The sequence below is a fragment of the Bactrocera oleae genome, chromosome 3 (assembly GCF_042242935.1).
Source record: "Bactrocera oleae isolate idBacOlea1 chromosome 3, idBacOlea1, whole genome shotgun sequence".
NCBI classification, from domain to species: domain Eukaryota; kingdom Metazoa; phylum Arthropoda; class Insecta; order Diptera; family Tephritidae; genus Bactrocera; species Bactrocera oleae.
This window is the reverse complement of record NC_091537.1, coordinates 90,926,292-90,949,317: the sequence shown is the minus strand read 5'-3', so window position 1 is coordinate 90,949,317 and position 23,026 is coordinate 90,926,292. Positions and strand designations below refer to the sequence as shown.

Sequence of the window (23,026 nt, the reverse complement as noted above, 5' to 3'; positions counted from 1 at the left end):
CTGAAAATTTGTTTCCACTAAAATCAAATGTCATGCACACAAAGCGAAAACACATTAACACGTCAACTTTATATAACGCATTATTCACATAACAGCACAAAATCACATGCACATAATATGGGTTTTTAATATACTGCTTAACACGCTTTGTTGTTGGACATACAAAATGAGAGTCTTTGTTGTAACCAAAAAGTACCCAAAAATTTATTAGCCAACCAAATGAGTTGTAAATACGCACTTATGTGCCCGCAAAAGCATGCAATAAATTTTCAACAACACATAATATTTGTGAAAGCTTAACATAACGCCCAAAAGTATGTAAATCAAAGCAGACATTGTGTCTATAGCCGTTGGCTTAAATGAATATTTTTGTGCGCTGTCGTCTACATTTGTAATTAACCTTCGGTAATATTTTGTAATATGCAAAGTCATTTATAAGGTTTTATTACAAATTTACAAGCGTGTCATAATATATTGCATACATTTAGGCAGCATATCATTTACAATTTGCTAAGCTTTATGTTAATTTGAAAAGGAACGACAACTTGTCGTGGCGTTTTGTTGAAGTTTAGCGTTAAATTTAGCTGAACTGATAAGACAGAGAGAGAAAGGAAGAGAGTGATGATAAGAGCATGTGCTTTCGCAATACCTTAGAATGCCGCCCACGCAATATATATGCGTCTCACATGAGCACCCTTCCAATTTCACGTTTACTGCATTCTGTATGGGAATTTCTAATGATGTCTGCCCGCCTTTACGGATTTACGAGTAGTAAAGGCTCAGGCAGCATACTTATACACACGCCTATGCTGGAGAACCAAAAATGACTTTTCCGATTTATGTTTATGTGAGTTTCCTAGTTACTTGCCGTTTTTATTTGCTTGCCTTTTTGGTGCAACCTTCCTCGTTTATTTGCTTTTTTGTTGTTTGGAGAAAAAACTTTGACAAGCCGCGGCATTTACTGACTTTTTATAATACTACTTCCTGCTACTTTGGCAATTGTATCTCTGTTACAGCCCAGCCAATTTCGCCTATGCAAGCAGCAATCGAAATATAACAAAAAGAAAGTTAAAAGTTACGACCTTTGCGAAGTTTTTTATGTTAATTTACTACTTTACATGCACTTGAAGAAGTTTAGACGGCTAAGCATGGTATAGTTATGAGAATGGGTATGAGAGGTAAACTAATAACAGACCGAAGGTCCACGGTAGCTAAATTGGTTACAACTTGAATTGAGTATGAATTTTCGCTGATTGAGTTTGGTTTTGAGCCGGAAAACCACGGGAATTTGGGGAAATATGAAAAGTTATGCAAAACAAAGCATACTTATTGAGGCAGTAAGCGAAATGTGTGCTATGCAAATAGAATAAGGCTCTTTGGTAGGAGAGAGAGAAAATATAATAATAAAAAAAAAACTTCTATTAAAAAATAATAAGTACAAGCACACTTTTAGGCAGAAAGAATAACATTTGAAATCAGCAACTAAAATTAAACAGTGAGGAAAAAAAATTTATATAAAAAATCCCTTATTAGGACTCATCGAATATTAACAAAAAAATTAGTAGCCTGTCAAAATACTTGGCCGATAATTTTTGCAGCACACAATCCACAAAAAAAAACCATCTTGCAACATCAGCTTATTACTGCCATCTCAGTGCCAAGATAATCGCCCATCAGTTTGTCAAACCATCATTAATCTTTCATTTGCATGTCAAACGCCTATAAGTATGTCATACTGATGAGTAGAACTTACAAGAGTGACATAAGAAAGCGAAAGTCAAAAACAGACACAAGGATGCACACATATATATATACAAATAACTGACTCAACTACATGGATCATACAACATTTATGGTTGTTAGAAGGCATATCCCCGACAGCTGACTTGACAGTAAACCTCCGCGCTCAAGACGTTGCTTTGTGACTTTTTTTTCGTTTAAGTTTGGTTTTCTTTTTGCCTCAATATTTCTGCGCACACAGCATCCTCTTCAGTCTCAATTGCGAAAGCTTATTTATATAATATTTTTGGTAATATTTTGCAACTGATTTAGTATTCAAAACATGCGCTGATACACCAAGCAGATTTAGGCGCGTAAAAAATAAAATTTATGCAAATTTTTAAACATGAAAGGAAATGTAATACTTTTCTTATGTCAGCTGGTACATTATATTGATTTATATTTATGAAACTTGCATCAAATTGGCAACATCTGTAACGAATTGAATTTGGCACAGCAATGAATATTGATTTACATGATTAGCATAATTTTAGGCGCAAATACACCTAAATCTATTCAAATCTGTTTTGTAATTTTGATAGACATTTTTGGAGAATGTAAGCATTTGGGATGGTATATGTGTTACACATTTATACATATATGTACAGCGTCTACCAATAGAAATGACGGGATAGATACAGCTCGTGGCGGCTATGATTAAGTACGTATTTGGGTCAAATTTTCTCTGTGTGTTCAGTAAGGTTCGCCATTTTTCATTTCACGTTTCACTTTGGCACAAAATTTGGAAATTGTCAAAGCTTAAAACGCAAATTCACGTTCTACGAAAAAATCACGTTCAATGTTGTTAATGTTTTTTAAATTATTTTCAAAATTTGCTTACAAATATTTTTAACTACATAAATATTTATACGTTTTGATATTAAAAAAAAATTTCATAACAAATACATTAGTCGCTGTAAACTTTTATATCGCTTATTTAATCATACATCTCAGTAAACATATTTCAATGGCAGCTTTTAGGCGCTTTGCAGCTGCTATTTCAGTAGAGCCTTCAAAACAAAATAAGAAACGAACAAGGTAAGTTTCTCACTTTTCGTTAGCAATCGCAAATTTCTATTTAAATACCATATTCGTATTGTTTTTTGCCTAACCGAAGCAGGCATTACGCGCGATGTTCCTTCAGCAAGTCTGCACGCTCCCTATGAGACTACAAGCTCAGGGTCGTGGATACATAATTGTCCTTGCCATTGACAAACAGTTTGTCGATATGATACGACGTTTACCGTCGACATATAATTTAACTCATGTATATAAATGCTTGTGCATACATGCACACATATGTATAGCCTTATGCATTCACACAGACGCAACAACAAATTCACCTAAACGACAAGACAAACTAGACATTTCCGTTTACTGCAGGATATAGGTGCACAAGGTATTTGTTCACAACTGTTGTGCGAAAAAAGCAGACGCTAGCATGGATATATGGTTTACCGTTATTTGAAAGCGGAAAGGGTAGGAGTAAAGGGTGAAATCGTATAAAACGCCGATGTAAGGTAAAATCGAATTTATTGTCGAAGCAAAGCGAGCGAAAGCAAAGTATAAAATGACTGAAGTTCAAGTGCATGTTGGTCTACAATTGGCTTCTAACCCTAAAGGTATGCAACACTGAAAATGGTAGACAATGCATGTAAGTGATATGGAAATATATACACATGCACAAACACCAAGAAAAGCGTGGAGTCCACGATTGTGTGTTTGATAGCGATTCAATTGAGCTCGGTTGCACTCGAACAGCTGTATCGGTTACGCCTCAATTTATGCAATACGACAGTGATTTTGAAACTAAACATAAGTGCGTTGCGGTTGTCGGGTTTCTTTCGGTTGTAATAGTTGGCAGGTGGAGGAATGCATACTTTTATGCTACTGTATGTATGCTAAAAAGCTTGGCGCCTAAAAGTATGTTTAGAAAATATATCTTGATGTCTTTACAGATGACTTTAAATATAACATAGCTCATTATAATAGTTTTTAGGAAATATATGTTTATACATAATATATTTGCAATGAACAGACACCGTTAAGTGGCTCCAACGCCTTGATATATGCCAAAAACTTTTAAATTAAATCGCCTGTAATTTATTCATTTTTAATTATTTTATTTCATCCATATTCTTAGTCCCTAGTGAAAACTATAATTGACCCTTGAAATTTGCATATTTTATTCACAGTTTACCCGCGCGAAAGCTAAACGCAAGCCATTTGTCCACAATACTATGGCTATGAAGAAAACCGTAAAAGAAAATACGTAAGGAATAACAAGTAAATCAACGGTAAACAAGTCGGTAAGTATTGCATAAAAAATTAAGGACACCCTGCTGCCCACAATTTCACCTGCGGGTCAATACGAAGGTAAATAGTAAAAGTTGCAAGCCATCAGACCACAAGGACTACAAGAAGCGGCTATCGGGCGGCAACAACAACCTTGCAACAACGACAAAGGTAATGTGTGGCAAACAAAAACAGACCACTTCTAGAAGGTAAAAAGCAACAACATTGTAAGCACATATAACCACAGCTGCACTTAAAAGTTGCGCGTGTTGGCCGGCGCAGGATGAGTAGGATGTTCAGAAATGCTAAATAGCCACTTTGTGTACGGTGCTCGCACAACAAGAACGCATACGGTAATAGCTCCTGCGGCATGGCGTTGTTTGCAGTAAAATGCGGCAAAGTCATAGAGAGTGAGCTGAAGTGAGCTGGGGCAAAGTGAAGTTTTTACACTTTGCGTCTTTGTTAACATTTCTCATTTTACACTCGTGCTTTTTGCTTTTGTTTTCAACCATTTGTTTACTTTTTGTTTCTATTAATTTAACTTTGGTCCTTTTTTCTTAGCTACTCTGATTTCGCTTGCGGCCAACGACCGCCCCAAATTGCTTTGCTGATGTGGCTTCAAAAAAATGCTCAAGGAAAAAAATTAAAATGCTAAAGTATACAAAAAAGTGAAGCAAAAGTCACCCTGTGTTGTTAGCTCACAGCAAGGTAAGACTTTTGGTCTATTTCTGCACTTGTCTTCCATTATGTTTATATATATCTCAGCTATGTTTGGTTTTATTTAGGCTGGTCATAGAACACTCACGACTAGTGAGCGCTTCAATCTCAACAGCGAAAGTTTGATTAGAAAGTGCATAGTGCCATAGTACGAGCAGAGGTAGAAAATTTGATGTACACTGAAAAAAAAAGTTGGACTTAAAAGCGTGACAATATGTAAAATATTTATTGAAGAGTAGTATGTCAACGTAAGGTCTAATTTATTACCCTTTATATGAAGATTTGTCTTTAGAGCTATTTTTTGTCACTCGCAGACTCAAAGTATATCCCATGAACTTATATCACCTGATCAAATTTGACCCAAACTGGTCTGTTAAAACTGCGCGTGTAAACTACATCGATATAGAAAAAACTAAACAACGAGTTTGTTCGAATTTTGTTTCCAATGGAATCACGGCTACGCAAATGTGAAAAGAAGTGCTCGACAAAGTTTTCCCTCTCTCTGGTTTGTGAAAGATTTGATTAATAGTCGTTTTAAGAATCTAATTGCTAATGAATGCTCGACATAAGTTTAAACTCTTACGGATAAACGACTAACAATAATATTTTGGCTCAATTGCACTAAATATAAACTAAATGCAGGTATAGAAAACTTTTTTCTTTTCTATTTATTTTTGAATTATATTTATCAAACGTTTTTAATAAGAATACAGTTCATTTAAGTTCATGTAGCAAATATGTTCTAAACATTCAGCCTCAAAAAATTGAATACTAAGAATATCAGATGGTCACTTTCTGATAGTTTTGTTATTTTGAAAATGTTACTTAACCCATTTTGACATTTTTTTAAATACAGATAGTGCAAAGAGTTCTTCGACCAAAATAAAAGCGATCTTATCTAGGTTTTAATACACAAGTCTTGAAGTAAAGGAAACATTCTTAGATTAGAAACTACCTTGAAATATTACTATCTTTGAAGATGCTGCCTGTATTAGCTTAAAAAGTCATATTTCATCATTTTTCCTACGAATTCTCACAGTGTTGTGAAACACAAAAAAATCACCGCCAACATCAATGGCAGGTTCAAATGCAGGCCAAACGCTGAAGGGATGCACAACCGCCTTCAAGGTGGTAGATATTCAGACATACTACGACTGTAAAACAACAAAGCAACAACAAGAGTAGATGAATGTGTACGCTTATGCCTAGTCGGAAAACACACACCACCAGTAACTAAGTTGGGTTACTCATCTTGAATTTCAACCCCCACCACCGCCAACAATAGCTAGTTGTTGTAATAGCATTTTGACACTCATATTACAGTCATTCATAACACACTGCTCATGCCAGCTACAACTACAAGTGCGTACTGGTAGAGTTGGCCGACAGCACCCCCAGAAGTATGCAACGAAATTTAATTTCAGCAACAGCAAGCAGACGACAGCACCCAAAAACCAATACCACCACGAACAAACCGAACAACCTGCACTCTTTGCCTCTTTAAAGCATCTCCTATTACACACACACATACACACCAATACTATTACAAAAAATTCGACGGATTTTGCCACAAATGACGCGCAGCTGCCAGCTGACGAAATTTCATTGTTAGATTTTTTCAAAATTTTACTTTTTGTTGTTGTGCAAATGTGTCTGGCGCTTTATGAAGTGAAACGAAACGAAAACTTTGTACAACAACCACACTGCCAATTTTCTAGTGCAACAAAATGTGTGTGCGCTAAAAAAGAGTGAATACAAAAGCGAACCGGCATCTGTGTAAGCCTTCTAGCTGAAAAACAAATTCATTCATATGCTCTCGCACTCTCCGCCAAGCTACTGGTGTTTGGAGAGCACTCTCACTCTCAAAATTATTAAGTTTTGAGTGAGGCGAGCTCAAGGTCTCCAAAAAATGTCAATGCCGCCCAGGAATTTGTTGTAGGAAGTCGCATACAAATGTTTTGCAAAAGCAACAACAATGAGTTCAAGCATTTGCTTGAAATTCCAACATTTAAGTCACGTGCTTTGCTTGCTTTACGCAAAAAAACAAACAAATACAAAGCTGTGTAGAGCATAATCGCATGCCAATATTGTAAAGAGAGCGTGTTTTTGCTTGAGTGTGAGATGGCAAATTATGGAAATGAGAGCGAGTGGTATTGCGAGTTGTCTTATGTAAAGAATTAAGATTGAGATTTTGGTAGATTTGCCCACTTTCTATAGTTTTCAAAATTTGATTTAAACGTACTTAATTTTCTGGAACATTTTGAGCGCAAATATTATGGCGCAATAAGAACTTATTAAATGTTATGCTTATAAGAAATTGTGCCACTCTTGAAATATTCGGGTTGAGAACTTCAAAACGCTAGTTCTGAGTTCAAAAGAAAAGCATTTGATGTAGTCTAAAAACCCATGAAGATCGAATTTCGTTACCCGCTATGAAGGTTTCTGCACTTTCAGTGGGAATATTTACCGTCCTAGTCCTTCTTCGTTCATGTATTACTTTCTTCCACAATCAAGGTATATTACGAAACTTATAAAAAGCAGAAGGAAATATCGGAGACCTTATAAAATTTATATAAAATATGATCAGTGCGACGAGCTGAGTCAATTTAGTCATACCCTACTGTCTGTCCGTCTGTATATACGCAAACTAGTCCCTCAGTTTTTGAGATACCGGTCTGAAATTTTGCACACGTCCTTTTTTCTCCAAAAACTGTCCATTTGTCAGAACCGCCTATATCAGACCTTTACAGCTATAGCTGCCTTACAAACTGACCGATCAAAATTAAGTTCTTATATGGAAAAATTGTATACTTGATAAGACTTTTTCACGAAATTTGGCATGGTTTATTATTATTATGCTAGTTGATGTAGATGTGTTATCAACCTAAAACCCTAATACGTACAGATTACATTTGCTAATGGACTCAATTAAGACCTCTTAATAACATGCAAATCATAGATAATCTCAGTATATTTCTCACACACGCCGCATAACAAATTCCAATCGCCAACATTGCCACACTCTTCCATTATTTATATTCATTCTAAAATGTTCATTGTCATTCCACAAATGATGAGTTAATTATGCAAACAAACTAATTAAAGCACTTGTAAACATAAATTTTTGCTTATTGCGCGCAAATTAAAGACATTAAAACTTTACCGAATATTAAGATATAACAAATCTTCCACACCGCTTTCTTCACTCTTTCGAAAACAGCAAAGTTTCATCTAATCTAATTTAAGCATGAAAGTTTCGCAGTATCAAAGGCAATAAAAATTTCATATCCCGCACAATAAATGTCAAGCAGCGTCACTCTGCGTAGGTGCTGAAGCGTATTAGAGAGACAAAAGCGCGGGAGCAAGTGGTTAAGATTACCAGATAAAAGCGCGAAGTTTGGGCGGTGAGCGCAAGGCAAATGGTAGACGTGACAAACAACAAGCATTTAAAATTCCTCAACAACGTTTCATTAGCCTGTCAAATTGCGCCAATGGGGAATTGAAAATGAGCGTTGAGCGCGAAAGAGTGGCATTTAAACGAAAACAGTTTTCTACTCGCGAGATGCAGAGGGAAATGCGTTTTGGTTTTGCATGCTTTCCGCTTACTTATCTCGAGTTGTTGCAAGGCGATGCGGAAGTGCGAAATTTATTCATAAAAGTTTAGAGATTGTGTTGAAAAAAAAATAATGGTTAGAGTATAATGTGAACGGTAGCAAGAAAGAGCGCGTTTTTGCGTTAGTTATGTTTCTCATATTCACTTAGTGAAGTTGCTATGATAAACTTCTAATAAAAAATTGTTAAAAAATATATGTTCCAATAAAAATGTAATTAATTTCGAAATTTAAAAAAATATCGTCGTTGAGTAAATTCCTGAAATATCTTGGCATTTCAAGGTAACTATGTAGGCTTAGCCAACCATTTTCTTCATACACGACTATAAATCGAGTCTTCTTAAAAGCAACTATTTTCAAAACAATCGTATTTGACACTGAAGATGTTGAAAATCATATCCTCGACTCGGCGACGTAGAGCGAAAATTGGAGCCTGGCGAGGATGTAGGATGCGTATCCTATACTCTTGATTTATCAATTTATTTATATTATATATAGAACACCGGCCCCCTAAGAACTCCGGGCAAGAAATGTCCCCGATCTCCCACCCTCTCGCTTACACTGCATAGAATGCTTTGAAAGTCATGAAGGAATCACGCAATCATTCGCTAATTAATGTAACGAATTGTTGAAATGTCAAAGAACCCATACGTCATTCAGCAGCAGTTAGAAACGTCACTCGAATTCGAATCGAATAGGTATATGGCAGTAAGCAATAGCCTGAGCACATTATATATAAGATGCCTCATGCGAGTCGTCCATCCATTTCTATTAATGATGATAACTTCGAAAACAATAGAGAACAGTCAAATCGCCATGTTGATATCAGAGAGATAAATCTCTTATGGATCGACTCAACACATTTTGGTTAATGTTTTGGGTATAAAGCAAGCAATTCTAGATACCAAAAACTTGAACTTGACTTTTCTTTCGTCAATTCGGTTAAAATTTAATGACGGTATCAATATTGTTTTGATACCCAATAATCTAATGCCTGGAGTGTTGGGAACTTCTTTTTAGGCGGAACGTAAAGTATAAGGACGAGAAAACCGAGAGTGAGACTAAAATAAAAATTTGTCGTTGAGCAGACAATTTGGCTTATTATGAGCTTAACTCCAAATTAAGACTATATATTTCCTATCAATATAAATCAGAGATATGAAAAGAGAATTTGTAGAGCAGATTTATTTCTATTAAAACTGAAACAACAATGTTGAAATAAGAAAGCGAAGAGTTACGTGGATGGTCTTCATAAATTACCGCGGCAGAGCTATGCAGGTGGATGTAAATATGGTCTGGAAATGGATTTTCTCAATGTCATATTGAAGAAGATACACATATGTAGTTGGCAGTGGTTTATGGAGTATTATGTGCCAATATCTGCTATGAAAAGGCGCTTGCTTTGAACTAATATGATATATAGAATCAGCAAATCACGCAGTGAGCTATTTTCGTGTCTCTCAAGCTTTGCTGTTTCGATCAGCTTTTCGCAAATAGAAAAATATTTTAAGCAAATTTCATTTCTTGAATAAGTTGTTGCCTTTTGTAATATTTTGCTATTGTCTATTACTTCAATTTTCTAATTTCTCCTCCCTAATACACCCAGCGCTAAACCCTTGTCCGCATTTACACCAAGAATTTATCTAAAGTCCTTATGAATTTAACAGCTGCTTTGGCAAATTGCCTTCTTTCTCACACCACTTAGATGAAATGGCATTTGGTCGCGTGCCACGAGTTGTAAGAAAAAAGATACTTGTCATTGGCTTTAAGAAGAGTCATTTATTTTGCAAAAAATACAAAAAAAAAAGAAGAAATTAGAATAAGAGTTATCAATTTGCGTTAATTAAGAAAGGCTCGCCGGCTACAGAACCTTGTACATTTTTTGTTGTTATTATTCCTATTTGTTTTTTTTTTTTAGCGAATTGCGTACAATAATTTTAAAAGACTTAAGTATAATAGCTACAACTATTCCTGGTGCTTAACTAAAGTCTTTTCACATTTTCATTACTACTTGCTCTTGTTATTGTTGTTTTGGTTTCCCTCTACCCGGAAGTAGAAAATAAAATATTATACACAATCACGCCAAGCGCGCGTTTACACTTCAACTTGCAAGGACAAGTGCTCGCAAACATACACAGCCACATGTACCATATATATATGAGCTCATGCATTAATTCACACACACATAGCTACAGAAACAACCGTTTATGTCTGAACAAATGTCTTAATATGAAACGAGTCGGTTTTATATGCAAACAAACACTTACCTGTATCGTTTCCTGGGCGGAGTACTTCCGGTTGTAGTCGACATGATGATGGTGCGGCATTTTCGCTCGAACACTTTGCGCTTTTTAACGCTCCGCTAGTTGACGGTGTGAAAATTTCTTGCTGCTTTACGGCGACTACTTCGCTACATTCATAGCGTACACATATACATATGTATGTATGTAAATGTGTGTGTGTTTACTCCTTCACTTTGCTTTCGCTTAGCCTGATTGATTGCTGGCTAATACGTTTGTTGTTGTTGGCTCTTGCATATTGCTGACACATATATTCCGTTAACTTTTATGCGCAGCTAATAAAGAGCTTTGCGTTGATTGCAATTTTATATTGTTGCCACTTTCACTTAAGCGGTAATTGACGGGTTAATTTATCACCTGGCAGGTGTATGCAATGTGCTCTATGGGCGAGAGAGTTCTGAAAGTAGAGAAGAGAGGTAAGTTGTATAAATGTTGGTAGAAGTTTATATTTGTAAAAACAAAAGATCTCAAAAATCAATTTTCGTTAAGCTAAGCTAATACAAAAAAAATATTGGCTTGTCCTCTGTACATATATATTTGTGGTGCACAACGCTATGCCGCTGAATATTTTGCTGTATATAACACCGCTGGGTGGCCCTAGCTGCCGCTTCTCTGCTCACATACCATGTAAGGGAAGAACTCGCTGGAGGAAAGGGGCGCTAAGCTTGTGTACGGATGGATCAAAGCTTGCGGGGAGGGTTGGTGGAGGAGTATACTTTTCCAGTATTTTCCATCAGCTCCAGTTTTAGGCTTCCTGACCACTGCAGCGTCTTCCATAAAGATAGCAGTAGATCTACTGCTCCGGAGCGCAGCCTAAATCAGGGTGGTGACTATCTAATTTGATAGTAGGGCAGTGATATTAGTCTTCAGTTCGCTACCTATGCGCTCAAGCCTAATGAAACGATGTCGAAACTCTTTATGATTAGACTGGTTTGGGTGCCTGCCACAGCGGTATTACAGAAAACTGTAAGGGCAGGTACTTCAGTCTCAATAACTACGGGATGGGAACGGGTAGGGTTTCCATTGGCTTGTGGTTCACTACTGGACTGTAGGACCTTAGGTCAGCTCAGCAAACGTTGGTCAACCATTAGAGTCATTCTCGTAAAGATCTTCTGGCTCAGATTAAATCGTAATAGATCTAAGGAACTCTTCAAACGATGACTTTATTTGTGTATTATGGGCGTGAATATATATAATTTAGTCTTGATAAGGTCATTCAATAAATATTAAAGAATCGTGTTCTTTTTTCAGAGTGACTAAGTTAGGAACGAAAGCTGTTCCTTCGGCGGAGTCCATACTTGAACTGATATATCGATAGCTTGAGCTGATATATCATTTGTATTACCAACAGCTCATAAACATGAATCTAACTCTTATTAATCAACCAAACTGCTTGCGCCCATCACAAATGGCGGAAGGGCCTGACTTCGACTCCAAGTAGCAAGTAGTTGTCTGACTAACTAAAATTAGGCATTTCGATGTTAGGCTTGTGAAAGATGGATAGTCCGGAAGAAAGTATGCAGATGATTCTACCTCGCTTTTTTCCAAATAATGGCGACAATTGTCCTCGGATTTTTAGCTTCACCGCATGGATGCTTATTGCGCACTGACTAGCTTTTACCCTTACAGCTAAGGCTAGATGAACCTTGTTAAGAAAAAGGAGTTCTATAGATTGGTTGCGAAATACTTTGGGCTGGAAAGACCTGGCAATTGGGGAACTGCTAGTGTTTGTTCAGCTGTCACAGACTTCCCGCCAGGCCCAGCCCGTTCGTTAATAAGCCACGTAAAGACAGCAGAGCGCCAACCCATTTCAAGTCTGACGATATTTATTTGAGAATATCGCGTGAGGAGAGCGAAGCTCGATGAAGTAATAAGAATAACCAGTCTTTGGCTATGTGTATTTTTAAGCGCAGAGTAAATGAACTCTTAGAAATATAATAATATCATTTGGCAGCCTCGTCTTTACTCTAAAACATACTTTGTTCAAAGACTTAGGATTTATGTCGAACCCAATTTCTAGTATGGATTGTAAGCATTGTATATATCTAAAGTGACTGCAAGGCTTCAAAAAGACCTGTCTTCAAATCACCGCTGAAATAGAATAAAATTCGACCTCATAAGTACACAAAGAGCTTTCGATGCAAATACCGATATGAGACAATGCAAGTAGTCATTTTTATCAGTAATGAAACGGAACTAATCACCTTGCTGTGCGTTCATAACCTCACTGTTAAGTTTAGTGCAGTAATATGTCCCGATGAGGATATTATATTGGTTGTATATTTTTAATATCATAAATTCTCTGTAATGATTAATTCTCTAATATCCAAGTAAAGTAAAGTTCCTAATAAAAATAAAACATAAAAAATAGTAAAACAGAAATATAATGCATTTATAGACAATATTAAATTATAAGGCAACCCCAACCTTCACCTAATCTAAATCCATGCACCAATCCGTTGGCTTATCATCTCATATCACTTGATGCGCGTCAAGGAATTTCAAAACGCATTGGCATACGATACGGGTCGTCTTTCTTTGTCTCCTTCAGCTTAAAGCCCCCCTCATATAAATAATATAAATACATAACTACAAAAGTATGTGGACTTGTATATCTCCTGTATTGTAACGCTAAAAAGCGCAACGCTGACACTTTGCGCACACAAAGCGTAATATGTAAGTAAGCTTACAAGTGTGTTCGTATGTGTGCGTGCAAGACGAACCCGCATGAATTATTGCCAACGTCCTGTATTGTCCTTTGCGAGTAGCGAACATTCAGTATTATTACTTTGCGTTCGCTGCCATTTCGCGTTGATAATTCCCCAAAGCAAGCTGTCAACATGGGGTTACCAGCTTTGGATTATGTCAAGCCAATGGATTTGAATGGCAATTTTGAAGAGGTTGATAAGATGCAAGTAGCGTCAGGCGTATTTGTGCAGATTCTTCGAATTAAGCGAAATGCGATAAATTTATTGCATTTTTCAGTTTTTATATTGAAGGAAAATTTTAACTTTTTTTTTTAATTTTGAAGACTTCTAATAGGTCTAGATTCGACTAATGCAGAATAAATTACTTCAAACAAATAAGGATCGCCATTAGACTAATTAATGTGTTATTAAAATTTAGATAAAAAATTTCGCTGCCAAAAAAATATTTATTTATACAAAATGAAGGTCCAAAGCAAATATTGCGGCCTTACTAAAGCTTTAACTAAATTCGGCGCCTCTATGTACTTATCTATATATATGTATGTATGTACAAGTAGTGAATATTTTCATTACTTTTATCTTCTTTTGGCTGGATTTTTGTCACGGCAGGCTGTGCTTCTCATTTTACTCATCACTCCCTCTCCCCAGCCGTGTGTTTGCCAAGATGAAATGGCAACAGAATTTTGCTATTTTGTTGTGAAAATACGTGCTTGGACTAAATTTAGTACTCACTGCGATCCCAAAAGGTTCATTGTCATGAGCTACAAAGTTTTTGTTTTTATATAATTTTGTTTGCGATAATTTTCATAAGACTATTTATTCTATTTGCTTTAAGACAAAATTTAAAGGAAATAAAAGTTTTAAATTAATCATGAAAGAGCGGAAGTACAGAAGATGTGTAAAATACGAAAATTAGCTAAAAACTAAATAAGATCTCGTTTCCTAAGGTTATCATAAAAATTTTGCTCAGTTTTGTCAGTCTAGATATCCAGTTTTTGCTAATTTACTTGCCATTTGAATAAATTAGCATATTTCTGCACAATCTATTCTATTATTTAGAATATATAAACGACTAAGTCAAAGGTTAAACAGACGTGCGATATTCAAACGTCTGGCGAACCAGAAGACATAGCTGAAACTGACATTAGCCACCTCTACAAATTCGTGATCAATTCAAAGCGCTTCGCCCTTTCTGAGGTTCTTTATAATCAATTTTATAGCAGTTCTAGGTACTACAACAACCGTCTATAAACTGGCTATGTGAGATCCTGTTGGGATCGACCATTTAACCTAACCGAAGTTAAGTCAAAGGCTTCTCTATTTAGGTCGAGGATTCAGCGACATTCTGGGTCTCACGAAAGAACTATTAATCATATTTTATTTATATATAAGGTACCTACATATCTATCAATTACCGAAGGAGTGAAATTTGCTTGCCAGGTACTGCATCAAAAGTATCTGATCCGTTATTCTTCCGGAGAGACATTTGATTAAAAAAAATATATATATATATTCCAAGAAGTATGTAGATTCCACTTAATGGACGGTTCGCTAGACATTTACTCGAAGTAAGTGTTGAGTAAGTTTTTGAATAAGAAAGCACGATAGCCTACCAAATAATTTTCCAAATAATTTTAAAGAATGCTGTTGGTTTTACCGGATATAATTACGGTTACATTTCGGGTACGTTCAATTGCCACACTCTGAGAACGCATTACATTCCGGAGAATCACATGGAGTTCTTCCGCTTCCTATCGTAGCAGAAATTAAGAAATTGGGTGCTCGAGATAACACACGATTAACTCCACTTATCTAACCATATTTTATGTTACAAAAAAAGACTAAAGAAAAAGCTCTAAATATTAAGAAGAGAAGACAAAAAGTTAGTGGTAGAATTGGATGAAAAACTTGTTTATAGTCCATTCATATACAAATTATTTGCTCTCGTAAATTGCTAACACAATTCCTCTTTGGTTAGCAGAGTGTGCATTAAGATATTCACATTTCCGGTTTAAACGCGAAATTATATATGGTTACGGATTAGGGTGGAGCAAAATTTTTTTTTTTTGCTTAGCCTGAGGGTAAAATTTGTAGATTATAAAAAAAGAAAATTTTTGAAAAAACAAATTACTTTTTAACATCTAGAGGCTACTCTTTTTTAAAGTAAATTTCGATTTAAAATTTTTTTTAAGAGTTAAAATTTTTGATCAGTGTTCTAGAAGCTGTGGAGAGTCCTCTTTCTTGCCAATAAAAAGTTGTCAATATAAAAAAAAAAATTTTGGTGATCATTATTGGAGTTTTAAAAAAAAGTCTTAAACGACCACATATTTTCCCAAAGCGTTAAAATAAATTTTGAGACAAAAACCGTCAAATTCTGCAATTTTTATATAAACGTGAAGAGTTCAAACGAAAAAAAATTGTAGCTCGAAATTTACTTCAAAAGTGATGTTAAAAATTTTTTTTCGCTCCACCCTATTACGCGTACAAATTATCATCTATACATATTCTGTATATACTAAAAATAAGTATCCAGCAATAAATTCGTTCGAAATACTAATCGCTTACGTTCGACATTCACTGTCATGCCAGACCTTTTAAATATCATGAAACATCCTAGAAAAAATAAACACCGTGAGAGAACTAAGCTTTTTGGCAAACAGCTGCTATTTTAGAATCACGCAGATAATGGCAAATCGCCAAGGCAAGTCAGGTTCATCCTACTTACTGCCAACTTTCTTTGCTGCCACAACTTTTATCTGACATATCCGAGGCAAGCATTGCCTGGCACGTCGGCAATCGGCAGGCTGTCATGACGACAGCGACGGTGAGTTGAACATGTGAGTTTGTTGAACCGGAAAATGAGCTAATTTACGCTTCAGATACGCACACAAAGAAACCAAAATATCTTTTCCCTACTTACTCTCTTCACTACAACAACGCATGAATGCCGCAATGGCAAATGGCGAATGGCACGTGCTTTGGGGTTGACAGCGAAGAAAAAAGTTAGCGGAAGGCAAGATGGTGTTGCAATCAGCATAGCTTTTCACGCATTTTTCGCATTTTTTCCCAATTCGGTTTCGCTGGCCTTATGAGTTTTGACCTTAATTTTGGATTGTTTGTTTGATCGCTGGTTTTTCTTTCTTCTCGTTTTTGTGGTGATTGATGTTTGTGCTAATTTGTGTTGAGTTTGAGGAAGTAGTGGCAATCATGTGTGTTCTTAAATTGTTAGATTTATTTTTTCTTTTTTCCTATATTTTTTTTTGCCATTTGTAGTATCATATGTTTGAGGATATATCGAAAAATGCGAAAATATTCATTTAATCTCACTCCACATGTCGCAAATGAAAAATCAATAAGAATTGCAGAGCTAATGTGGCGTAACAGCTGCTGACTCCTCGTGCCACATTGACTATGCTACATTGGTGCGCCAGTTCTTTAACATTCTGCGCCGTCTTAATGGCACTTCAATTGTCGTTAGTTGGCGCAAAAAAGCCAATATTAGAACTTTTATGATAATAACGCGCGTTAAAATTTATGCTGCGGAAAAATTATTATGTCAACGCCATTAGCAACTTATTAAAAGTTCATGCTCACAGAACAGCTACTATACACAGCCTTGCGAGTGTTGCCATATCTGCGATATTATTTAAAAATATTAAAGCTTACTAAAGTCAACTAGGCAGACCCAAAATAGATGCCGCATCCTTAAATTTATTTTCCAATCGCGAAATGCGTTAATACAGTTCTTATGTTTATTTCTTAATATTTACGAAACCATTTCGTTGTCAGAAAACATTAAGGCGCCCAGCATTTTCATGCTTCAGAAGTCTTAGAAACCAGTTACGTATTTACTGTCTTCAATTTATCGGATAACTCCGCTGCGTACTCTACGAAGAGGCTCACAAAACTACTGAGAGATCTATCCAAAGTTTTTGTTTCAAAAAGCTCAAATAATACTATACACCTTCGTAATATATTATGGTATGTATATGTATGTATTATTGTTCCAGAAGCCCTAACAAATAAAGGTCGTCCATGATTTTGGTTGTATTGTTTTGTTTTGGATTTAGTGGCAGCTTCTTTTATCGGTTTTGATTTTTGTTTTTTCACTTTACGTTTGAGTGTTTACTTCATCTTGTAACTCTATTTCTTTCGTGTTTTTGTTTTGATCATGAATTGTTGTTTTCTCATCTTAGCTTATTTTGAAGTTTTTTATGACTTTTTTATACCCTGAGCATACAGCATTTTATTGGAGGCTATATCCATACAAACTTGTCCATACAAGTAGTTTATTCCGATCGTTCAGTTTTTATAGCAGTTATATGTATATTTGATGCAATCTCCGTAGCAATTATTCAGATCAAGTCCTTATTGCATATAGCTGCCATACAAACTGACCGATCAAAATCTAGTTCTTGGAAGGAAAATTTTGCATTTGTGAAGGGTTTGTTGTTTTGTTTTCTTGTTTTTATTGCAACCAGGGTCCGTTCTAATTAAGTTCACGATCATCGAGGTCCCCAGGAAGCTTGTTGCTGCGGCAGCTGCTGCTTCTCTCTAGTTGCTGGTGCTGCTGACGAAAACAAGTCATTCAGACGAAGACGAAGATATGTGTTTCGGTCTCTTCGACTAAACAGCTCAATACTAAAGTATAAGAGATTTAAACTTCTCTGATGTCGATATCAGGCGTCAGATAACCCATATATCGACAATTTTCTAAGAATTATACTGCGTTCCTTACATGGCTTGAGTCTTTCTAGAAAAATAAATTGAAGCAGAAATCAGCTTGAATACAGATGTGGAAAACAGAAATAATTTGAAACTCTTAGTCCATACATATGGACAGTTACGCAGAGAGGCCACAAAGCATAATAAGGTCTCCAGAAACCTTTTCTGCTGGCTTTTTTGCTTACATTTCCAGCTCATAGATAGGATCTCACTTCAAGACAAATTATCATACTTTTTTAGAACCGAATCTGCTCAATCAGCTTAATGACACAGCAATGAAAGTAAACTTCAAAAGGCATATTGCCACAACACACCCTTATCAATGACGCAAATAAGCTTCTCAACTCCGAACAAAAGCTATTTAAAGCGCGCAGCTACCTTGGCGGGAGCAAAATATCATTAAGAGAACACACTTACTTCGAAAAGCATAAATATTGAGGCAGTGAAGTGGTGTGAGAGCAAATTAAGTTGTAAAACTTAAAAACCCGAATGGTTAATAAAAACAGCATGAAAATTACTAATTTATTATAAAGCGGCAGTTTATGGTCAGCGTTTTGAGGTTAAGTAAAATTTAACACATCAAAGTTTCAGATGTAATAAAGGCAAATCCACAAAAACAGCTGCACTGTGTAACGGGCAATGACCGGACCGTTAGCATTGTTGTGACACGTGACCAAGCTCATGCTGCCGCTGGCGTAAAAGCCGTCTGCGCTGTCAAATTGAATTTTAAGTCAATTAGCAAACAACTGGCGCTGCCGGTAGAGAAAGCAGCCACCAGCAACTGGCTGCTGGTGGAAGTGGCAATGGTAGCGTTGCAGAGGCAGCTTAGAAATTTTTGAGTCCTTAAATATTGATACGAATGCAACAATAAATCAAGCTGCGTTGCGGTGTTTCGAACATGTGATTTATAGTCGAAAATCAACTAAACGACAGCTAACCGACGATAAGACAACCGCTATGGCATCGCTCTGAGCACTCACGAGTAGCAAAAATAGCGGATTTTTGACTTTTTGAGCTTTGTGCTTACAACAAGTGTTTACACTTCTTGCCTGTCACGCTGCAGATAACTGCCACATTAACTTCATATATTCACAAATAAATATGTTGTACGTATGTGTGTGTATTCTTAAGTATATATGTGTGTAAGTATGTATGAGTATGTACAATATAATGTTAGTGAGCTGACACAAACACGCACAAGCCTAACAAATTGCACCCACGCAAACAAACTGCAATTTGTAATTGTAACGGTCACGTGCTGTATACCGTTATTGTTTGACAGTTGAGTCGTTTGCCTGGGAACGGTGTGTTATGGCAAATAAAAAATTTACGACCTGATCATCATTGATGAATAATCAACGAACTCACAGTTTACTCATACATACATATATACATACAAACAGTGTTTACACACTAGCAATACCTATATGTGTCCGTCCACCACCAATCAGCGTTAAATGAATAACCAGCGAGTATGGCTATATGTAGCTGGAGTATCTCCACCCTGTTTTTTTTTTTTGTTTATTTGTAGAAGAAGGGTGCCAAGCAAGGGCTCCACTTGAAAAGCTCCACCACCACAACGCCCTGCGGTGGAGCTCTTCAAAAGCATTTAACTGCTGTTTGTTTTGGGTGAAAAAAATTCATGTCAGTCTAGCAGTCATCCCCGGAGTATTGATTATCTGGTTTGACATGTGCATCATGCAGGAAAACTAAGTGAATGGGGATCGGATAAATTAAAGACAGTTGCACACTCCGAGGTAACTGAAGAAACCATTTTGACGCCGTTGTAATATCTAGTTTCTAAATATAACAAAAATTATAAAGACATATGTAACTTAAATACAACGAGAGGAACCGAGTTCTGAGAAAATCGTTAAATTTTCTTTGAAATCTTTGCTTTTATGGAAAGAAAGTAAAAGTTAAAAAAAAAATTAAAGTTTGGTAATCGATTTCGGTTTCGTGATGCTATTTCGCTAAAATTACCAATATAAGTAGTAAAACTTAATCGAAGTCGTACCACTGCTTCTCACATTCTCAGCATTAAAAAGATATAGATTTCAATGTCTCAAATCTGACAACATTAAAATCCCTATGAGCTCAGAAACTCAAAAATGTGTAACATAGCGTTTATCTATGAGAGCAAGCAGAACATCCTAATCCAACTTATTTGCCCCACTCAATAAGTTAAGGGAATAATGGAGAGGTTACACTCTAGCATACGAGGGTATGCTATCGTATATAATATTATAATATTGAATAAGGATTACAATTTACTTCTCTAGATGGAAAATATTGATAAGTGATTAATTGGTCGGTTGTGGACTCGAGCTAATTTGCATGTGCTGAGCTGTAGACAACCGGACGGGTCACAGGTTGCGGATAAGGAAAGACCTTGAGATATGAGGTTTAACTGCCAATAACCAATAAGCAGTCTGGAACAGCCTTCATCGGCTAAGTGAAGAAAGAGTGTCAGTTTTAGGCTGCTATGAACGCTTCATATATCCTGAGCTCCGATGAGAGGCATCATTATATAAGGAATTTATAGCAACCGGCGATTCGTCATTCATGTTAATGCTTTAATGTACAATATAATCAACCACACAAGAGTCGGTAGCCTCATGTTGTAGGCATAGCAGCGGATGAGCTCCAACTATGCCAGCGGTATCGGCGGCAGGCCTCCTGAAAGTCTATTATTACTAGGCTGGTATTTATTTAGCAAAGGACTATAGTTTCCACTAAGCTCCGGGAAATATACAAGCTAGTGTTAATTTCAACATGAATCAACACATCAAGATTGGAAAGTCTCCAAGAAGTGCAAAATTCATGCAACGTCAACACGAGTTCTATTGCAGAAACCACAAAAAAGCATCGAAATAAACCGCAAAATACATTCAGCCTTAAGTCGCGTGGAATCTAAGCCACATGGAATGAATCTAAGAGCGCTCTATCACTGCATTAAACTACAACAAGGAAGCACTTAAACGAACTAACGTCGAAATAATGGGTTCTCAGCGTATAAATGGAACGATTTTGAAGAACACCAACTAACAACGGCAAAAATATTGTTATATTCTGGTAGAGAACCAAACGATATTTATAATGATGGGGTCGGTTTTAAAGAGAGAGAGATGCTCCTGTTAGAGATACAGGCAATGGTGATGATGACTAGTTGGTCGAACAACGGAATTTTTTAGGTAACTCAAAAATTAGAAGCCGATCGAACTCTTATCGAATGTTCCCTTAAAAGTATTCGGTATTCAATTTTTATTTTCGGATTCTATATTAGAACAAGTGGTCTATTGTTGAACAACATATCTTCAGAATACAAATGCTTTACAAAATGTTTTTAGCAAAAATCTTACTAAGCACATAGATTCTGCATATACACGAAAATAGTATAAATATTTAAAGAAAACACTGGAGCCTGCACAATTTTGTGAGATTACTCAGTTAAATGTACAATTCTAAGTTAATTCACTTTCAAAAGGCATTTAGAATAAGCCAAATTGGGGCACGAATTAAAGTAGCAATAATTAACACCCGCAGGGCAAAGCTTTCAAAGGGAAAAGCACAAATGAATTAAGCATGTCGTACAGATTAAACACACAAATGGAGTCACTGGCGTAGTTTAAATTACTGTAAGAGGTGCTTATTAATAATTTTTATATATACTACCAAAACTTAACTTAACCAAAATGTTATAACTAATGTCAGAAAAAGTAAATAAGAATGCGAGATTAAAAATATTTTCATGAATCCGTGTAAAATAGAGTTTGCCGTCTGTCTGCAACAGCAACTTTTATAGGTAGGACTTTAAATTCTATATTTCTTTATAATAAATAGCGTTAAATGATTAAGAAAAAATTTTTTATTTGCTTTTAAAAATTAAAAAGGAATTATTAACATAACTAATTGAAAGCGCACCTATACCCCTCCACCCCCTCTGGCATTTTTGTTTCTCGCTACGTCACTGCTTGCCATTAAGCATGTGCTTAACCATTACTTTATGGTACATAACTTCATTAAAGAGCAATTTAATTTATTTTCACAGTTACCATTTGTGCTGCCGATGCAAAGTTTTCCAAAAGGCGCAAACCAGTGAGGAGAGCGCAGCAATTAAGCTGAAAATATTTCTAAGGTCTAAGCAATGCTCGTAAACACAGCTAATAATATTCATTGTCAACTGACCGAAGGTGACCAAACGGGATCAAGAGCAAGCAATACATGTACGCAAGTGGAATTTAATACACCACCACATACATACACATGTTGTGGCAAGCAGCTGGCGTTGGCAGATTAACATGTCCTTTTTGGCGCATAAACTTGCCAACACTAAAAGGTGAAATGTGTGGTCATAGCGAAAGCAGCTAATAAATTCCGCTTTCCTTGTGCGCAACAACAACAATCAAGTTTGAAATAATGAAGAACCAACGCTGGATGGTTTATGCTCTTACACTTATACATACAAATATATCATACATAGTATAAATATACATAGTATGCTTTAGTATGGCCATAAACATTTTGTGGTTCATTACTTGCTGCGCGGCATGTAAAGTACTGTACTGTCGTTGTTCTATACTTGTATATGTTTGCTTGAGTAATCACAGCAGAGTGTACGCTTAATTAATGCTGCACTAGTAATGTACACAGTAGCATACTACCGGGCGCACAAACTTAATTACGCTCATATTCTTATGCGTGTGGTGTTCCACTTGTTCAGTTAGCTTAATAAGACTCCACGGTGCATATATATTAATAACATGGTTTGTAAATCATTTTTATTTATTTAATTAAGCATGTCATGTACACATACGGCCATAACAATAAAAACGAGGTGCTTTGTCTTTAGCGCGCTCATAAATTGTTACGCCGCATGGTCAGCAGTTAC

The 23,026-nt window shown here is 36.1% G+C and overlaps 1 protein-coding gene across 2 annotated transcripts in view; it reads right to left on the bottom strand.

Moving 5' to 3' along the window:
• sick (sickie) overlaps nucleotides 1-23,026 on the bottom strand; it is a 417,791-nt gene that overhangs the window by 384,346 nt on the left and 10,419 nt on the right. For both annotated transcript variants that reach the window (XM_070107203.1, XM_070107204.1), the window contains exon 2: nucleotides 10,670-11,099. In XM_070107203.1, the coding sequence (XP_069963304.1) occupies nucleotides 10,670-10,729 (60 nt within the window). In that variant the 5' untranslated portion in view covers nucleotides 10,730-11,099. The remainder of the gene's footprint in view (nucleotides 1-10,669; nucleotides 11,100-23,026) is intronic.